Source organism: Oncorhynchus kisutch, unplaced genomic scaffold (genome assembly GCF_002021735.2).
Source record: "Oncorhynchus kisutch isolate 150728-3 unplaced genomic scaffold, Okis_V2 scaffold601, whole genome shotgun sequence".
NCBI lineage: Eukaryota > Metazoa > Chordata > Actinopteri > Salmoniformes > Salmonidae > Oncorhynchus > Oncorhynchus kisutch.
Genome location: NW_022262546.1, coordinates 165,194 through 186,688, shown reverse-complemented (window position 1 = coordinate 186,688; position 21,495 = coordinate 165,194). Strand labels below are relative to the sequence as shown.

The 21,495-nt window shown below is 47.4% G+C and overlaps 1 protein-coding gene across 1 annotated transcript in view; it reads left to right on the top strand.

The window, feature by feature from the left end:
* The window catches only part of LOC116360840 (progesterone-induced-blocking factor 1-like), a 69,732-nt gene extending 48,535 nt beyond the window's left edge, over nt 1-21,197 (top strand). Inside the window, exons 16-17 of the mRNA XM_031815754.1 lie at nt 19,449-19,625; nt 21,034-21,197. Of these exons, the coding sequence (XP_031671614.1) occupies nt 19,449-19,625; nt 21,034-21,087 (231 nt within the window). The 3' untranslated portion in view covers nt 21,088-21,197. The remainder of the gene's footprint in view (nt 1-19,448; nt 19,626-21,033) is intronic.
* Nucleotides 21,198-21,495: the final 298 nt, after the last annotated feature.

Genomic DNA, 21,495 nt, shown 5'->3' with positions numbered 1-21,495 from the left:
GTGTGACTGAAGGTCCTGTAGGTCCTCCTCTGCGGTGTGACTGTAGGTCCTCCTCTGCGGTGTGACTGTAGGTACTCCTTGACGGTGTGACTGAAGGTCCTCCTCTGCGCTGTGACTGTAGGTCCTCCTCTGCGGTGTGACTGAAGGTCCTGTAGGTCCTCCTCGACGGTGTGACTGAAGGTCCTGTAGGTCCTTCTCGACGGTGTGACTGAAGGTCCTGTAGGTCCTTCTCGACGGTTGTGACTGAAGGTCCTGTAGGTCCTCCTCGACGGTGTGACTGTAGGTCCTCCTCTGCGATGTGACTGTAGGTACTCCTTGACGGTGTGACTGAAGGTCCTCCTCTGCGGTGTGACTGTAGGTCCTCCTCTGCGGTGTGACTGAAGGTCCTGTAGGTCCTTCTCGACGGTGTGACTGAAGGTCCTGTAGGTCCTCCTCGACGGTGTGACTGTAGGTCCTCCTCGACGGTGTGACTGTAGGTCCTCCTCGACGGGTGTGACTGAAGGTCCTGTAGGTCCTTCTCGACGGTTGTGACTGAAGGTCCTGTAGGTCCTCCTCGACGGTGTGACTGTAGGTCCTCCTCTGCGATGTGACTGTAGGTACTCCTTGACGGTGTGACTGAAGGTCCTCCTCTGCGGTGTGACTGTAGGTCCTCCTCTGCGGTGTGACTGAAGGTCCTGTAGGGAGGGAGGGAGGGAGAGGCGGAGGGAGGGAGGGAGGCAGATGGAGAGAGGGACATTGAGACGGAGTCAGTGAGAGAGAGGTGGAGTGAGGGAGGGAGAGGCAGAGTGAGGGAGGGAGAGGCAGAGTGAGAGAGGGAGGGAGGGAGGGAGAGACAGAGAGGGAGAGACTGAAGGAGGGAGGGAGAGACTGAGGGAGACAGAGAGACGGATGGAGAGAGAGGGGGAGGGAGAGAGAGGCAGATGGAGGGAGGGAGAGACTGAGGGAGGGAGAGACTGTAGGTCCTCCTCAATGGTGTGACTGAAGGTCCTGTAGGCCCTCCTTGACGGTGTGACTGTATGTCCTCCTCGACGGTGTGACTGTAGGTCCTCCTCTGCGGTGTGACTGTAGGTCCTCCTCGACGGTGTGACTGAAGGTCCTGTAGGTCCTTCTCGACGGTGTGACTGAAGGTCCTGTAGGTCCTCCTCGACGGTGTGACTGTAGGTCCTCCTCGACGGTGTGACTGTAGGTCCTCCTCGACGGTGTGACTGAAGGTCCTGTAGGTCCTTCTCGACGGTGTGACTGAAGGTCCTGTAGGTCCTCCTCGACGGTGTGACTGTAGGTCCTCCTCTGCGATGTGACTGTAGGTACTCCTTGACGGTGTGACTGAAGGTCCTCCTCTGCGGTGTGACTGTAGGTCCTCCTCTGCGGTGTGACTGAAGGTCCTGTAGGTCCTCCTCGACGGTGTGACTGAAGGTCCTGTAGGTCCTCCTCGACGGTGTGACTGAAGGTCCTGTAGGTCCTTCTCGACGGTGTGACTGAAGGTCCTGTAGGTCCTTCTCGACGGTGTGACTGAAGGTCCTGTAGGTCCTCCTCGACGGTGTGACTGTAGGTCCTCCTCGACGGTGGGACTGTAGGTCCTCCTCGACGGTGTGACTGAAGGTCCTGTAGGTCCTCCTCGACGGTGTGACTGTAGGTCCTCCTCGACGGTGTGACTGTAGGTCTTCCTCAACGATATGACTGTATGTCCTCCTCAACGATGTGACTGTAGGTCCTCCTCAACGATGTGACTGTAGGTCCTCCTCAACGATGTGACTGTAGGTCCTCCTCGACGGTGTGACTGTAGGTCCTCCTCAACGATGTGACTGTAGGTCCTCCTCGACGGTGTAACTGTGGGTCCTCCTCAACGGTGTGACTGAAGGTCCTGTAGGTCCTCCTCGACGGTGTGACTGTAGGTCCTCCTCTGCGGTGTGACTGTGGGTCCTGTAGGTCCTCCTCTGCGGTGTGACTGTAGGTCCTCCTCGACGGTGTGACTGAAGGTCCTGTAGGTCCTCCTCGACGGTGTGACTGTGGGTCCTGTAGGTCCAATGTTTGCTATATGTTTCCACTGTTTCCTACATGACTTAACTTACTGTACCGTATATAGAGGCTTGTTTGTAGAATCACACTGTACAGTACAGAGAGAGAGGCTTGTTTGTAGAATCACACTGTACAGTACAGAGAGAGAGGCTTGTTTGTAGAATCACACTGTACAGTACAGAGAGAGAGGCCTGTTTGTAGAATCACACTGTACAGTACAGAGAGAGAGAGGCTTGTTTGTAGAATCACACTGTACAGTACAGAGAGAGAGGCTTGTTTGTAGAATCACACTGTACAGTACAGAGAGAGAGGCTTGTTTGTAGAATCACACTGTACAGTACAGAGAGAGAGGCTTGTTTGTAGAATCACACTGTACAGTACAGAGAGAGAGGCCTGTTTGTAGAATCACACTGTACAGTACAGAGAGAGAGAGGCTTGTTTGTAGAATCACACTGTACAGTACAGAGAGAGAGGCTTGTTTGTAGAATCACACTGTACAGTACAGAGAGAGAGAGGCTTGTTTGTAGAATCACACTGTACAGTACAGAGAGAGAGGCCTGTTTGTAGAATCACACTGTACAGTGCAGAGAGAGAGGCTTGTTTGTAGAATCACACTGTACAGTACAGAGAGAGAGGCCTGTTTGTAGAATCACACTGTACAGTACAGAGAGAGAGGCTTGTTTGTAGAATCACACTGTACAGTACAGAGAGAGAGGCCTGTTTGTAGAATCACACTGTACAGTGCAGAGAGAGAGGCTTGTTTGTAGAATCACACTGTACAGTACAGAGAGAGAGGCTTGTTTGTAGAATCACACTGTACAGTGCAGAGAGAGAGGCTTGTTTGTAGAATCACACTGTACAGTGCAGAGAGAGAGAGGCTTGTTTGTAGAATCACACTCTACAGTGCAGAGAGAGAGAGGCTTGTTTGTAGAATCACACTGTACAGTACAGAGAGAGAGAGGCTTGTTTGTAGAATCACACTGTACAGTGCAGAGAGAGAGGCCTGTTTGTAGAATCACACTGTACAGTACAGAGAGAGAGGCCTGTTTGTAGAATCACACTGTACAGTACAGAGAGAGAGGCTTGTTTGTAGAATCACACTGTACAGTACAGAGAGAGAGGCTTGTTTGTAGAATCACACTGTACAGTACAGAGAGAGAGGCTTGTTTGTAGAATCACACTGTACAGTACAGAGAGAGAGGCTTGTTTGTAGAATCACACTGTACAGTACAGAGAGAGAGGCCTGTTTGTAGAATCACACTGTACAGTACAGAGAGAGAGGCTTGTTTGTAGAATCACACTGTACAGTGCAGAGAGAGAGGCCTGTTTGTAGAATCACACTGTACAGTGCAGAGAGAGAGGCTTGTTTGTAGAATCACACTGTATAGTACAGAGAGAGAGGCTTGTTTGTAGAATCACACTGTACAGTACAGAGAGAGAGGCCTGTTTGTAGAATCACACTGTACAGTACAGAGAGAGAGGCCTGTTTGTAGAATCACACTGTACAGTGCAGAGAGAGAGGCCTGTTTGTAGAATCACACTGTACAGTGCAGAGAGAGAGGCCTGTTTGTAGAATCACACTGTACAGTGCAGAGAGAGAGAGGCTTGTTTGAAGAATCACACTGTACAGTACAGAGAGAGAGGCCTGTTTGTAGAATCACACTGTACAGTGCAGAGAGAGAGAGGCTTGTTTGTAGAATCACACTGTACAGTGCAGAGAGAGAGGCCTGTTTGTAGAATCACACTGTACAGTGCAGAGAGAGAGAGGCCTGTTTGTAGAATCACACTGTACAGTACAGAGAGAGAGAGGCTTGTTTGTAGAATCACACTGTACAGTACAGAGAGAGAGGCTTGTTTGTAGAATCACACTGTACAGTACAGAGAGAGAGGCCTGTTTGTAGAATCACACTGTACAGTGCAGAGAGAGAGGCCTGTTTGTAGAATCACACTGTACAGTACAGAGAGAGAGGCCTGTTTGTAGAATCACACTGTACAGTACAGAGAGAGAGAGGCTTGTTTGTAGAATCACACTGTACAGTACAGAGAGAGAGGCTTGTTTGTAGAATCACACTGTACAGTACAGAGAGAGAGGCCTGTTTGTAGAATCACACTGTACAGTGCAGAGAGAGGCCTGTTTGTAGAATCACACTGTACAGTGCAGAGAGAGAGGCCTGTTTGTAGAATCACACTGTACAGTGCAGAGAGAGAGGCTTGTTTGTAGAATCACACTGTACAGTACAGAGAGAGAGAGGCTTGTTTGTAGAGTCACACTGTACAGTGCAGAGAGAGAGGCTTGTTTGTAGAATCACACTGTACAGTACAGAGAGAGAGAGGCCTGTTTGTAGAATCACACTGTACAGTGCAGAGAGAGAGGCTTGTTTGTAGAATCACACTGTACAGTGCAGAGAGAGAGGCTTGTTTGTAGAATCACACTGTACAGTGCAGAGAGAGAGGCTTGTTTGTAGAATCACACTGTACAGTACAGAGAGGCTTGTTTGTAGAATCACACTGTACAGTACAGAGAGGCTTGTTTGTAGAATCACACTGTACAGTACAGAGAGAGAGAGGCCTGTTTGTAGAATCACACTGTACAGTGCAGAGAGAGAGGCTTGTTTGTAGAATCACACTGTACAGTGCAGAGAGAGAGGCTTGTTTGTAGAATCACACTGTACAGTGCAGAGAGAGAGGCTTGTTTGTAGAATCACACTGTACAGTACAGAGAGAGAGGCCTGTTTGTAGAATCACACTGTACAGTGCAGAGAGAGAGGCCTGTTTGTAGAATCACACTGTACAGTACAGAGAGGCTTGTTTGTAGAATCACACTGTACAGTACAGAGAGGCTTGTTTGTAGAATCACACTGTACAGTACAGAGAGAGAGAGGCCTGTTTGTAGAATCACACTGTACAGTGCAGAGAGAGAGGCTTGTTTGTAGAATCACACTGTACAGTGCAGAGAGAGAGGCCTGTTTGTAGAATCACACTGTACAGTACAGAGAGAGAGAGGCCTGTTTGTAGAATCACACTGTACAGTACAGAGAGAGAGGCTTGTTTGTAGAATCACACTGTACAGTGCAGAGAGAGAGGCTTGTTTGTAGAATCACACTGTACAGTACAGAGAGAGAGGCTTGTTTGTAGAATCACACTGTACAGTACAGAGAGAGAGAGGCCTGTTTGTAGAATCACACTGTACAGTACAGAGAGAGAGGCCTGTTTGTAGAATCACACTGTACAGTGCAGAGAGAGAGGCTTGTTTGAAGAATCACACTGTACAGTACAGAGAGAGAGGCCTGTTTGTAGAATCACACTGTACAGTACAGAGAGAGAGGCTTGTTTGTAGAATCACACTGTACAGTGCAGAGAGAGAGAGGCTTGTTTGTAGAATCACACTGTACAGTACAGAGAGAGAGGCTTGTTTGTAGAATCACACTGTACAGTGCAGAGAGAGAGGCTTGTTTGTAGAATCACACTGTACAGTGCAGAGAGAGAGGCCTGTTTGTAGAATCACACTGTACAGTGCAGAGAGAGAGGCTTGTTTGTAGAATCACACTGTACAGTGCAGAGAGAGAGAGGCTTGTTTGTAGAATCACACTGTACAGTGCAGAGAGAGAGGCCTGTTTGTAGAATCACACTGTACAGTGCAGAGAGAGAGAGGCTTGTTTGTAGAATCACACTGTACAGTACAGAGAGAGAGGCCTGTTTGTAGAATCACACTGTACAGTACAGAGAGAGAGAGGCTTGTTTGTAGAATCACACTGTACAGTACAGAGAGAGAGAGGCTTGTTTGTAGAATCACACTGTACAGTACAGAGAGAGAGAGGCTTGTTTGTAGAATCACACTGTACAGTGCAGAGAGAGAGAGGCTTGTTTGTAGAATCACACTGTACAGTACAGAGAGAGAGAGGCTTGTTTGTAGAATCACACTGTACAGTGCAGAGAGAGAGGCCTGTTTGTAGAATCACACTGTACAGTACAGAGAGAGAGGCCTGTTTGTAGAATCACACTGTACAGTGCAGAGAGAGAGGCTTGTTTGTAGAATCACACTGTACAGTACAGAGAGAGAGGCCTGTTTGTAGAATCACACTGTACAGTGCAGAGAGAGAGGCTTGTTTGTAGAATCACACTGTACAGTGCAGAGAGAGAGGACTGTTTGTAGAATCACACTGTACAGTGCAGAGAGAGAGGCTTGTTTGTAGAATCACACTGTACAGTACAGAGAGAGAGGCTTGTTTGTAGAATCACACTGTACAGTGCAGAGAGAGAGGCCTGTTTGTAGAATCACACTGTACAGTGCAGAGAGAGAGGCTTGTTTGTAGAATCACACTGTACAGTGCAGAGAGAGAGGCCTGTTTGTAGAATCACACTGTACAGTGCAGAGAGAGAGGCCTGTTTGTAGAATCACACTGTACAGTGCAGAGAGAGAGGCCTGTTTGTAGAATCACACTGTACAGTGCAGAGAGAGAGGCTTGTTTGTAGAATCACACTGTACAGTGCAGAGAGAGAGGCCTGTTTGTAGAATCACACTGTACAGTGCAGAGAGAGAGGCTTGTTTGTAGAATCACACTGTACAGTACAGAGAGAGAGGCCTGTTTGTAGAATCACACTGTACAGTACAGAGAGAGAGGCCTGTTTGTAGAATCACACTGTACAGTACAGAGAGAGAGGCCTGTTTGTAGAATCACACTGTACAGTACAGAGAGAGAGGCCTGTTTGTAGAATCACACTGTACAGTACAGAGAGAGAGGCTTGTTTGTAGAATCACACTGTACAGTACAGAGAGAGAGGCTTGTTTGTAGAATCACACTGTACAGTACAGAGAGAGAGGCTTGTTTGTAGAATCACAATAATAAAGTCATGTGTTATAATTGAACAGACCCCCCCTCCTTGAACAGACAACACCTCTCTAATGTTGACCCCCCCCCCCCCCCTGTACATCCCATCTCACATGTCAGTGTTATAATTGAACAGGACAAACTGGTTCATTCTGCCTCGTGGTTCCCAGGCCCTTCCACTATACACTGAGTATAACAACACCTCTCTAATGTTGACCCCTCCCCTGTACATCCTACTATACACTGAGTATAACAACACCTCTCTAATGTTGACCCCCCCCCTGTACATCCTACTATACACTGAGTATAACAACACCTCTCTAATGTTGACCCCCCCTGTACATCCTACTATACACTGAGTATAACAACACCTCTCTAATGTTGACCCCCCCTGTACATCCTACTATACACTGAGTATAACAACACCTCTCTAATGTTGACCCCTCCCCTGTACATCCTACTATACACTGAGTATAACAACACCTCTCTAATGTTGACCCCCCCCTGTACATCCTACTATACACTGAGTATAACAACACCTCTCTAATGTTGACCCCTCCCCTGTACATCCTACTATACACTGAGTATAACAACACCTCTCTAATGTTGACCCCCCCTGTACATCCTACTATACACTGAGTATAACAACACCTCTCTAATGTTGACCCCCCCTGTACATCCTACTATACACTGAGTATAACAACACCTCTCTAATGTTGACCCCTCCCCTGTACATCCCACTATACACTGAGTATAACAACACCTCTCTAATGTTGACCCCCCCTGTACATCCTACTATACACTGAGTATAACAACACCTCTCTAATGTTGACCCCCCCTGTACATCCCACTATACACTGAGTATAACAACACCTCTCTAATGTTGACCCCCCCTGTACATCCTACTATACACTGAGTATAACAACACCTCTCTAATGTTGACCCCCCCCTGTACATCCTACTATACACTGAGTATAACAACACCTCTCTAATGTTGACCCCCCCCCTGTACATCCTACTATACACTGAGTATAACAACACCTCTCTAATGTTGACCCCCCCGTACATCCTACTATACACTGAGTATAATAACACCTCTCTAATGTTGACCCCCCCTGTACATCCTACTATACACTGAGTATAACAACACCTCTCTAATGTTGACCCCCCCTGTACATCCTACTATACACTGAGTATAACAACACCTCTCTAATGTTGACCCCCCCCTGTACATCCTACTATACACTGAGTATAACAACACCTCTCTAATGTTGACCCCCCCCCTGTACATCCTACTATACACTGAGTATAACAACACCTCTCTAATGTTGACCCCCCCCCTGTACATCCTACCTATACACTGAGTATAACAACACCTCTCTAATGTTGACCCCCCCCCTGTACATCCTACTATACACTGAGTATAACAACACCTCTCTAATGTTGACCCCCCCTGTACATCCTACTATACACTGAGTATAACAACACCTCTCTAATGTTGACCCCCCCCTGTACATCCTACTATACACTGAGTATAACAACACCTCTCTAATGTTGACCCCCCCTGTACATCCTACTATACACTGAGTATAACAACACCTCTCTAATGTTGTCCCCCCCCTGTACATCCTACTATACACTGAGTATAACAACACCTCTCTAATGTTGACCCCCCCCCCTGTACATCCTACTATACACTGAGTATAACAACACCTCTCTAATGTTGACCCCCCCCCTGTACATCCTACTATACACTGAGTATAACAACACCTCTCTAATGTTGACCCCCCCCCTGTACATCCTACTATACACTGAGTATAACAACACCTCTCTAATGTTGACCCCCCCTGTACATCCTACTATACACTGAGTATAACAACACCTCTCTAATGTTGACCCCCCCCTGTACATCCTACTATACACTGAGTATAACAACACCTCTCTAATGTTGACCCCCCCCCCGTACATCCTACTATACACTGAGTATAACAACACCTCTCTAATGTTGACCCCCCCCTGTACATCCTACTATACACTGAGTATAACAACACCTCTCTAATGTTGACCCCCCCCTGTACATCCTACTATACACTGAGTATAACAACACCTCTCTAATGTTGACCCCCCCTGTACATCCTACTATACACTGAGTATAACAACACCTCTCTAATGTTGACCCCCCCCTGTACATCCTACTATACACTGAGTATAACAACACCTCTCTAATGTTGAACCCCCCCTGTACATCCTACTATACACTGAGTATAACAACACCTCTCTAATGTTGACCCCCCCTGTACATCCTACTATACACTGAGTATAACAACACCTCTCTAATGTTGACCCCCCCTGTACATCCTACCATACACTGAGTATAACAACACCTCTCTAATGTTGACCCCCTGTACATCCTACTATACACTGAGTATAACAACACCTCTCTAATGTTGACCCCCCCTGTACATCCTACTATACACTGAGTATAACAACACCTCTCTAATGTTGACCCCCCCTGTACATCCTACTAATCACTGAGTATAACAACACCTCTCTAATGTTGACCCCCCCCCTGTACATCCTACTATACACTGAGTATAACAACACCTCTCTAATGTTGACCCCCACCCGTACATCCTACTATACACTGAGTATAACAACACCTCTCTAATGTTGACCCCCCCCTGTACATCCTACTATACACTGAGTATAACAACACCTCTCTAATGTTGACCCCCCCCTGTACATCCTACTATACACTGAGTATAACAACACCTCTCTAATGTTGTCCCCCCCTGTACACCCTACTATACACTGAGTATAACAACACCTCTCTAATGTTGACCCCCCCTGTACATCCTACTATACACTGAGTATAACAACACCTCTCTAATGTTGACCCCCCTGTACATCCTACTATACACTGAGTATAACAACACCTCTCTAATGTTGACCCCCCCCTGTACATCCTACTATACACTGAGTATAACAACACCTCTCTAATGTTGACCCCCCCCCTGTACATCCTACTATACACTGAGTATAACAACACCTCTCTAATGTTGACCCCCCCCTACTGCACTAGACTACACAGTTCCTGGCGTCTACTGCACTAGACTACACAGTGCCTGGCGTCTACTGTTATACTACACTCTACTGCACTAGACTACACAGTTCCTGGCGTCTACTGCACTAGACTACACTCTACTGCACTAGACTACACAGTGCCTGGCGTCTACTGCACTAGACTACACTCTACTGCACTAGACTACACAGTTCCTGGCGTCTACTGCACTAGACTACACAGTGCCTGGCGTCTACTGTTATACTACACTCTACTGCACTAGACTACACAGTTCCTGGCGTCTACTGCACTAGACTACACTCTACTGCACTAGACTACACAGTTCCTGGCGTCTACTGCACTAGACTACACTCTACTGCACTAGACTACACAGTGCCTGGCGTCTACTGTTATACTACACTCTACTGCACTAGACTACACAGTTCCTGGCGTCTACTGTTATACTACACTCTACTGCACTAGACTACACAGTTCCTGGCGTCTACTGCACTAGACTACACAGTGCCTGGCGTCTACTGTTATACTACACTCTACTGCACTAGACTACACAGTTCCTGGCGTCTACTGTTATACTACACTCTACTGCACTAGACTACACAGTGCCTGGCGTCTACTGTTATACTACATTCTAATGCACTACACTACACAGTGCCTGGCATCTACTGTTATACTACACTCTAATGCACTAGACTACACAGTGCCGGGCGTCTAATGCACTAGACTACACAGTGCCTGGCGTCTACTGTTATACTACACTCTACTGCACTAGACTACACAGTTCCTGGCGTCTACTGCACTAGACTACACAGTGCCTGGCGTCTACTGCACTAGACTACACAGTGCCTGGCGTCTACTGTTATACTACACTCTACTGCACTAGACTACACAATGCCTGGCGTCTACTGTTATACTACACTCTACTGCACTAGACTACACAGTGCCTGGCGTCTACTGTTATACTACACTCTACTGCACTAGACTACACAGTGCCTGGCGTCTACTGTTATACTACACTCTACTGCACTAGACTACACAGTGCCTGGCGTCTACTGTTATACTACACTCTACTGCACTAGACTACACAGTGCCTGGCGTCTACTGTTATACTACACTCTACTGCACTAGACTACACAGTTCCTGGCGTCTACTGTTATACTACACTCTACTGCACTAGACTACACAGTGCCGGGCTTCTACTGTTATACTACACTCTACTGCACTAGACTACACAGTGCCTGGCGTCTACTGTTATACTACACTCTACTGCACTAGACTACACAGTGCCTGGCGTCTACTGTTATACTACACTCTACTGCACTAGACTACACAGTTCCTGGCGTCTACTGTTATACTACACTCTACTGCACTAGACTACACAGTTCCTGGCGTCTACTGCACTAGACTACACAGTGCCTGGCGTCTACTGTTATACTACACTCTACTGCACTAGACTACACAGTGCCTGGCGTCTACTGTTATACTACACTCTACTGCACTAGACTACACAGTGCCTGGCGTCTACTGTTATACTACATTCTAATGCACTACACTACACAGTGCCTGGCATCTACTGTTATACTACACTCTAATGCACTAGACTACACAGTGCCGGGCGTCTAATGCACTAGACTACACAGTGCCTGGCGTCTACTGTTATACTACACTCTACTGCACTAGACTACACAGTTCCTGGCGTCTACTGCACTAGACTACACAGTGCCTGGCGTCTACTGCACTAGACTACACAGTGCCTGGCGTCTACTGTTATACTACACTCTACTGCACTAGACTACACAGTGCCTGGCGTCTACTGTTATACTACACTCTAATGCACTAGACTACACAGTGCCTGGAGTCTACTGCACTAGACTACACAGTGCCTGGCGTCTACTGCACTAGACTACACAGTGCCTGGCGTCTACTGTTATACTACACTCTACTGCACTAGACTACACAGTGCCTGGCGTCTACTGTTATACTACACTCTACTGCACTAGACTACACAGTGCCTGGCGTCTACTGTTATACTACACTCTAATGCACTAGACTACACAGTGCCTGGCGTCTACTGCACTAGACTACACAGTGCCTGGCGTCTACTGCACTAGACTACACAGTGCCTGGCGTCTACTGTTATACTACACTCTACTGCACTAGACTACACAGTGCCTGGCGTCTACTGTTATACTACACTCTACTGCACTAGACTACACAGTGCCTGGCGTCTACTGTTATACTACACTCTACTGCACTAGACTACACAGTGCCTGGCGTCTACTGTTATACTACACTCTAATGCACTAGACTACACAGTGCCTGGCGTCTACTGCACTAGACTACACAGTTCCTGGCATCTACTGTTATACTACACTCTACTGCACTAGACTACACATTGCCGGGCTTCTACTGTTATACTACACTCTACTGCACTAGACTACACAGTTCCTGGCGTCTACTGTTATACTACACTCTACTGCACTAGACTACACAGTTCCTGGCGTCTACTGCACTAGACTACACTCTACTGCACTAGACTACACAGTGCCTGGCGTCTACTGTTATACTACACTCTACTGCACTAGACTACACAGTTCCTGGCGTCTACTGTTATACTACACTCTACTGCACTAGACTACACAGTTCCTGGCGTCTACTGCACTAGACTACACAGTGCCTGGCGTCTACTGTTATACTACACTCTACTGCACTAGACTACACAGTTCCTGGCGTCTACTGTTATACTACACTCTACTGCACTAGACTACACAGTGCCTGGCGTCTACTGTTATACTACATTCTAATGCACTACACTACACAGTGCCTGGCATCTACTGTTATACTACACTCTAATGCACTAGACTACACAGTGCCGGGCGTCTAATGCACTAGACTACACAGTGCCTGGCGTCTACTGTTATACTACACTCTACTGCACTAGACTACACAGTTCCTGGCGTCTACTGCACTAGACTACACAGTGCCTGGCGTCTACTGCACTAGACTACACAGTGCCTGGCGTCTACTGTTATACTACACTCTACTGCACTAGACTACACAATGCCTGGCGTCTACTGTTATACTACACTCTACTGCACTAGACTACACAGTGCCTGGCGTCTACTGTTATACTACACTCTACTGCACTAGACTACACAGTGCCTGGCGTCTACTGTTATACTACACTCTACTGCACTAGACTACACAGTGCCTGGCGTCTACTGTTATACTACACTCTACTGCACTAGACTACACAGTGCCTGGCGTCTACTGTTATACTACACTCTACTGCACTAGACTACACAGTTCCTGGCGTCTACTGTTATACTACACTCTACTGCACTAGACTACACAGTGCCGGGCTTCTACTGTTATACTACACTCTACTGCACTAGACTACACAGTGCCTGGCGTCTACTGTTATACTACACTCTACTGCACTAGACTACACAGTGCCTGGCGTCTACTGTTATACTACACTCTACTGCACTAGACTACACAGTTCCTGGCGTCTACTGTTATACTACACTCTACTGCACTAGACTACACAGTTCCTGGCGTCTACTGCACTAGACTACACAGTGCCTGGCGTCTACTGTTATACTACACTCTACTGCACTAGACTACACAGTGCCTGGCGTCTACTGTTATACTACACTCTACTGCACTAGACTACACAGTGCCTGGCGTCTACTGTTATACTACATTCTAATGCACTACACTACACAGTGCCTGGCATCTACTGTTATACTACACTCTAATGCACTAGACTACACAGTGCCGGGCGTCTAATGCACTAGACTACACAGTGCCTGGCGTCTACTGTTATACTACACTCTACTGCACTAGACTACACAGTTCCTGGCGTCTACTGCACTAGACTACACAGTGCCTGGCGTCTACTGCACTAGACTACACAGTGCCTGGCGTCTACTGTTATACTACACTCTACTGCACTAGACTACACAGTGCCTGGCGTCTACTGTTATACTACACTCTAATGCACTAGACTACACAGTGCCTGGAGTCTACTGCACTAGACTACACAGTGCCTGGCGTCTACTGCACTAGACTACACAGTGCCTGGCGTCTACTGTTATACTACACTCTACTGCACTAGACTACACAGTGCCTGGCGTCTACTGTTATACTACACTCTACTGCACTAGACTACACAGTGCCTGGCGTCTACTGTTATACTACACTCTAATGCACTAGACTACACAGTGCCTGGCGTCTACTGCACTAGACTACACAGTGCCTGGCGTCTACTGCACTAGACTACACAGTGCCTGGCGTCTACTGTTATACTACACTCTACTGCACTAGACTACACAGTGCCTGGCGTCTACTGTTATACTACACTCTACTGCACTAGACTACACAGTGCCTGGCGTCTACTGTTATACTACACTCTACTGCACTAGACTACACAGTGCCTGGCGTCTACTGTTATACTACACTCTACTGCACTAGACTACACAGTGCCTGGCGTCTACTGTTATACTACACTCTACTGCACTAGACTACACAGTGCCTGGCGTCTACTGTTATACTACACTCTACTGCACTAGACTACACAGTGCCTGGCGTCTACTGTTATACTACACTCTAATGCACTAGACTACACAGTGCCTGGCGTCTACTGCACTAGACTACACAGTTCCTGGCATCTACTGTTATACTACACTCTACTGCACTAGACTACACATTGCCGGGCTTCTACTGTTATACTACACTCTACTGCACTAGACTACACAGTGCCTGGCGTCTACTGTTATACTACACTCTACTGCACTAGACTACACAGTGCCTGGTGTCTACTGTTATACTACACTCTACTGCACTAGACTACACAGTGCCTGGCGTCTAATGTTATACTACACTCTAATGCACTAGACTACACAGTGCCTGGCGTCTACTGCACTAGACTACACAGTTCCTGGCGTCTACTGTTATACTACACTCTACTGCACTAGACTACACAGTGCCGGGCGTCTACTGTTATACTACACTCTACTGCACTAGACTACACAGTGCCTGGCGTCTACTGTTATACTACACTCTACTGCACTAGACTACACAGTGCCGGGCGTCTAATGCACTAGACTACACAGTGCCTGGCGTCTACTGCCGAAACCCTGTTCAACAGTACTTCAGTCCTTCGTCTTTCCCTCTGAACGGCAGACACACACAGTCCTTACTACTTCAGTCCTTCGTCTTTCCCTCTGAACGGCAGACACACACAGTCCTTACTACTTCAGTCCTTCGTCTTTCCCTCTGAATGGCAGACACACACAGTCCTTACTACTTCAGTCCTTCGTCTTTCCCTCTGAATGGCAGACACACACAGTCCTTACTACTTCAGTCCTTCGTCTTTCCCTCTGAATGGCAGACACACACAGTCCTTACTGCTTCAGTCCTTCGTCTTTCCCTCTGAACGGCAGACACACACAGTCCATGTTCCACGTGTCTGAAGGATTAAACATCCTTAGTGGGAGTGGGTTTAACAAGTGGCATCAGTAAGGGATCATAGCTTTCACCTGGTATGTCACGGAAAGGGCAGGTGTTCTTAATGTTTTGTCCGCTCAGTGTACAGCCTACTGCCTAATGATGTACAGTAACTAAAGTATCACATTATGTTGATATCTCAAATATCAATCCCATCGTAGGGTCAATTCGGAGTGAATTTAAATTGTAATTGCTCTCACTTGAATTGACAAAATAAAAACGTCCACAGTTCATCAGAACGACACAGATTGTTTTCGACCTCCATCGAGTTTCCCCCCATAAGACATGCTGACAAGACGCCTCTCGTATCATATCCTTCCATTTCAGCGCAGACGCAGAGCTGATAACGGAACTTGATTCAAGAAATGTTCTGCTTCGCTATTCACAACCGCAGCATTCTACCACTGGCCCACTGGCATCAAGTATGTACCCCTCAGGCCTGGCAGACAGCTGCTCCTCATATTAGGCCTGGCGTATTAGAGAGGGCCTGGCTGTTTGAAATGCCAGAGGGACAGCCAGGGCATGTGTCCACATGGCGAGAAATAGAGGGCTGATACCGACCCGGAGCCACAACGTTCCTGACGGCTCTGTAACCAACCGACCCGGAGCCACAACGTTCCTGACGGCTCTGTAGCCAACCGACCCGGAGCCACAACGTTCCTGACGGCTCTGTAGCCAACCGACCCGGAGCCACAACGTTCCTGACGGCTCTGTAACCAACCGACCCGGAGCCACAACGTTCCTGACGGCTCTGTAGCCAACCGACCCGGAGCCACAACGTTGCTGACGGCTCTGTAGCCAACCGACCCGGAGTCACAACGTTCCTGACGGCTCTGTAGCCAACCGAGCCAGAGCCACAACGTTCCTAAAACACTGCTCTGTAGCCAACCGACCCGGAGCCACAACTTTCCTGAAACACTGCTCTGTAGCCAACTAGCTACAACACTGCTCTGTAGCCAACTAGCTACAACACTGCTCTGTAACCAACTAGCTACTAGCTAAAACACTGCTCTGTAACCAACTAGCCACTAACTAAAACACTGCTCTGTAACCAACTAGCTACTAGCTAAAACACTGCTCTGTAACTAACTAGCTAAAACACTGCTCTGTAACCAACTAGCTACTAGCTAAAACACTACTCTGTAACTAACAAGCTAAAACACTGCTCTGTAACCAACTAGCTACTAGCTAAAACACTGCTCTGTAACCAACTAACTACTAGCTAAAACACCACTCTGTAACTAACTAGCTAAAACACTGCTCTGTAACCAACTAGCTACTAGCTAAAACACTGCTCTGTAACCAACTAGCTACAACACTGCTCTGTAACCAACTAGCTACTAGCCACTAACTAGCTACTAGCTAAAACACTGCTCTGTAACCAACTAGCTACTAGCTAAAACACTGCTCTGTAACCAACTAGCTACTAGCTAAAACACTGCTCTGTAACCAACTAGACACTGCTCTGTAACCAACTAGCTACAAAACTGCTCTGTAACCAACTAGTTACTAGCTAAAACACTGCTCTGTAACCAACTAGCTACTAGCTAAAACACTGCTCTGTAACCAACTAGCTACTAGCTAAAACATTGCTCTGTAACCAACTAGCCAACTAGCTAAAACACTGCTCTGTAACCAACTAGCTAAAACACTGCTCTGTAACCAACTAGCTAAAACACTGCTCTGTAACCAACTAGCTACTAGCTAAAACACTGTTCTGTAACCAACTAGCTACTAGCTAAAACACGGCTCTGTAACCAACTAGCTACTAGCTACAACACGGCTCTGTAACCAACTAGCTACTAGCTACAATACTGCTCTGTAACTAACTAGCTACTAGCTAAAACACTGCTCTGTAACCAACTAGCTAAAACACTGCTCTGTAACCAACTAGCCAACTAGCTAAAACACTGCTCTGTAACCAACTAGCCAACTAGCTAAAACACCGCTCTGTAACTAACTAGCTAAAACACTGCTCTGTAACCAACTAGCTACTAGCTACAACACTGCTCTGTAACTAACTAGCTAAAACACTGCTCTGTAACCAACTAGCTACTAACCACTAACTAAAACACTGCTCTGTAACCAACTAGCTACTAGCTACAACACTGCTCTGTAACTAACTAGCTAAAACACTGCTCTGTAACCAACTAGCTACTAACCACTAACTAAAACACTGCTCTGTAACCAACTAGCTACTAGCTACAACACTGCTCTGTAACTAACTAGCTAAAACACTGCTCTGTAACCAACTAGCTACTAGCCAACTAACTAAAAAACTACTCTATATCCAACTAGCTACTAGCCACCACACTTCTCTGTAACCAACTAGTCACCACACTGCTCTGTAACCAACTAGGTACTAGTTACCACACTGCTCTGTAACCAACTAGGTACTAGTTACCACACTGCTCTGTAACCAACTAGCTACTAGTCACCACACTGCTCTGTAACCAACTAGCTACTAGTCACCACACTGCTCTGTAACCATCTAGCTACTAGTCACCACACTGCTCTGTAACTAACTAGTTACTAGCCACCACACTGCTCTGTAACCAACTAGTCACCACACTGCTCTGTAACCAACTAGCTACTAGTCACCACACTGCTCTGTAACTAACTAGCTACTAGTCACCACACTGCTCTGTAACCAACTAGCTAGTAGTCACTACACTGTAGACTCTCTATTGTCTATTGTAATCTAGTCTCCTATTGTCTATTGTAATCTGGTCTCCTATTGTCTATTGTAATCTGGCCTTCTGTCATGTAGACTCTCCTATTGTCTATTGTAATCTGGTCTCCTATATTGTCTATTGTAATCTGGTCTCCTGTCATGTAGACTCTCCTATTGTCTATTGTAATCTGGTCTCCTATATTGTCTATTGTAATCTGGTCTCCTGTCCTGTAGACTCCCCTATTGTCTATTGTAATCTGGTCTCCGATTGTAATCTCTATTGTAATCTGGTCTCCTATTGTAATCCTATTGTAATCTCTATTGTAATCTGGTTTGCTGTGATGTAGACTTGCCTATTACCTATTGTAATCCTATTGTAATCTCTATTGTAATCTGGTCTTCTATTGTCTATTGTATTCTGGTTTGCTGTCTCTCTCCAGACTCTCCTATTGTCTATTGTAATCTGGTCTCCTATTGTCTATTGTAATCTGGTCTCCTGTCCTGTAGACTCTCCTATTGTCTATTGTAATCTGGTCTCCTATTGTAATCTGGTCTCCTGTCATGTAGACTCTCCTATTGTTTATTGTAATCTGGTCTCATACTGTCTATTGTAATCTGGTCTCCTATTGTCTATTGTAATCTGGTCTCCTATTGTCTATTGTAATCTGGTCTCCTATTGTCTATTGTAATCTGGTCTCCTATTGTCTATTGTAATCCCTTCCCCATCTGTCCTCTCTAGGAGTTATCTGTGATGAATCAGGTTCTGTTCAGTATGAGGTCCAGAAAGACTGACCCCTCCCCCTCTGTCCTCTCTAAAGACTGACCCCTCCCCCTCTGTCCTCTCTAAAGACTGACCCCTCCCCCCTCTGTCCTCTCTAAAGACTGACCCCTCCCCCCTCTGTCCTCTCTAAAGACTGACCCCTCTGTCCTCTGTCCTCTCTAAAGACTGACCCCTCCCCCCTCTGTCCTCTCTAAAGACTGACCCCTCCCCCCTATGTCCTCTCTAAAGACTGACCCCTCCCCCCTCTGTCCTCTCTAAAGACTGACCCCTCCCCCTCTGTCCTCTCTAAAGACTGACCCCTCCCCCCTCTGTCCTCTCTAAAGACTGACCCCTCTGTCCTCTGTCCTCTCTAAAGACTGACCCCTCCCCCCTCTGTCCTCTCTAAAGACTGACCCCTCCCCCCTATGTCCTCTCTAAAGACTGACCCCTCCCCCCTCTGTCCTCTCTAAAGACTGATCCCTCCCCCCTCTGTCCTCTCTAGGAGTTATCTGTGATGAAGCAGGTTCTGCTCAGTATGAGGTCCAGAAAGACTGACCCCTCCCCCTCTGTCCTCTCTAGGAGTTATCTGTGATGAAGCAGGTTCTGCTCAGTATGAGGTCCAGAAAGACTGAGCCATTCCTGGATCCTGACGGGGCTGGGGAGGGGATGGCCTTCAGCAGACCCAAAAACCTCAGCAGAACCACAGAGGAGGATGAGCAGAACCCTCACAGACACAGACCCAAACCCACCGTGTTCGTGAGTGATAACCCTTCACACGCACACCCACACAGATACTGTACACACCCACACAGATACTGTACACACCCACACAGATACTGTACACACCCATGTACACACCCACACAGATACTGTACACACCCACACAGATACTGTACACACCCATGTACACACCCACACAGATACTGTACACACCCACACAGATACTGTACACACCCACACAGATTAACACTGCAGAGCCCTATAGAACCCTATTCCCTATATAGTGCACTACTTTAGACCAAGGCCCTATATAGGGGGCCATTTGGGCAACATTTTGGGTGCTATTTGTGATTGTTAACATCCATCTCCTCACCAACACCTCCAGTAGACCAGTCCTCCAGTAGACCAGTCCTCCTGTAGACCAATCCTCCGGTAGACCAATCCTCCAGTAGACCAGTCCTCCAGTAGACCAATCCTCCAGTAGACCAATCCTCCGGTAGACCAACCCTCCAGTAGACCAGTCTTCCAGTAGACGAACCCTCCAGTAGACCAGTCTTCCAGTAGACCAACCCTCCAGTAGACCAGTCCTCCAGTAGACCAACCCTCCAGTAGACCAGTCCTCCGGTAGACCAACCCTCCAGTAGACCAGTCTTCCAGTAGACCAACCCTCCAGTAGACCAGTCCTCCAGTAGACCAACCCTCCAGTAGACCAGTCCTCCAGTAGACCAACCCTCCAGTAGACCAGTCCTCCGGTAGACCAACCCTCCAGTAGACCAGTCTTCCAGTAGACCATCCCTCCAGTAGACCAGTCCTCCAGTAGACCAACCCTCCAGTAGACCAGTCTTCCAGTAGACCAACCCTCCAGTAGACCAACCCTCCAGTAGACCAACCCTCCAGTAGACCAACCCTCCAGTAGACCAGTCTTCCAGTAGACCAGTCCTCCAGTAGACCAGTCCTCCAGTAGACCAGTCCTCCAGTAGACCAGTCCTCCAGTAGACCAACCCTCCAGTAGACCAGTCATCCAGTAGACCAGTCCTCCAGTAGACCAGTCCTCCAGTAGACCAACCCCCCAGTAGACCAGTCCTCCAGTAGACCAACCCCCCAGTAGACCAACCCCCCAGTAGACCAACCCTCCAGTAGACCAGTCCTCCAGTAGACCAGTCCTCCAGTGGACCCATTTCTCCCCAACCTCTCTGTCAGCTTCCTGGTGCTCGTCATCTAGTTGGTGCTGATATTGGTATTCTCAGCTCCGCCGTGTTACGACAATTACGTGGAGAATTCGTCTCCAAGGACCAAATCTACCAATTTATTATGGTATAAACTAGTGACTTCCGTATCCGATTTGTTATTGTTGAGTAATACAAAGCTCAATGCATCACCAGCCGTATTACAAATAAGGTGACATTACCCCTGGACTGACTCATGTCCTCTCTCTCTCTTCCAGACCAATAAGGAAGCTCCTGAATGGTACAGGAAAGTCAAGTTGCCACCTGAATGACCAATGGTTTTATTTACACTACTGGTAATAGTTGATGTGTGTATGTTGTGCTGTACTGTTGTAATCGGTTGACTTGCTATGTTTTGTATTAAACATCTGTCAAAACTACACTCTACTCGTCTTCACATCTCTGTGTTGCTTGGCATTGACCTTAGCCCTGACCCTAGCCCTCCTGAATCAACCCTGACCCTAGAGGTGACCCTAGCCCTCCTGAATCAACCCTGACCCTAGAGGTGACCCTAGCCCTCCTGAATCAACCCTGACCCTAGCCCTCCTGAATCAACCCTGACCCTAGAGGTGACCCTAGCCCTCCTGAATCAACCCTGACCCTAGAGGTGACCCTAGCCCTCCTGAATCAACCCTGACCCTAGAGGTGACCCTAGCCCTCCTGAATCAACCCTGACCCTA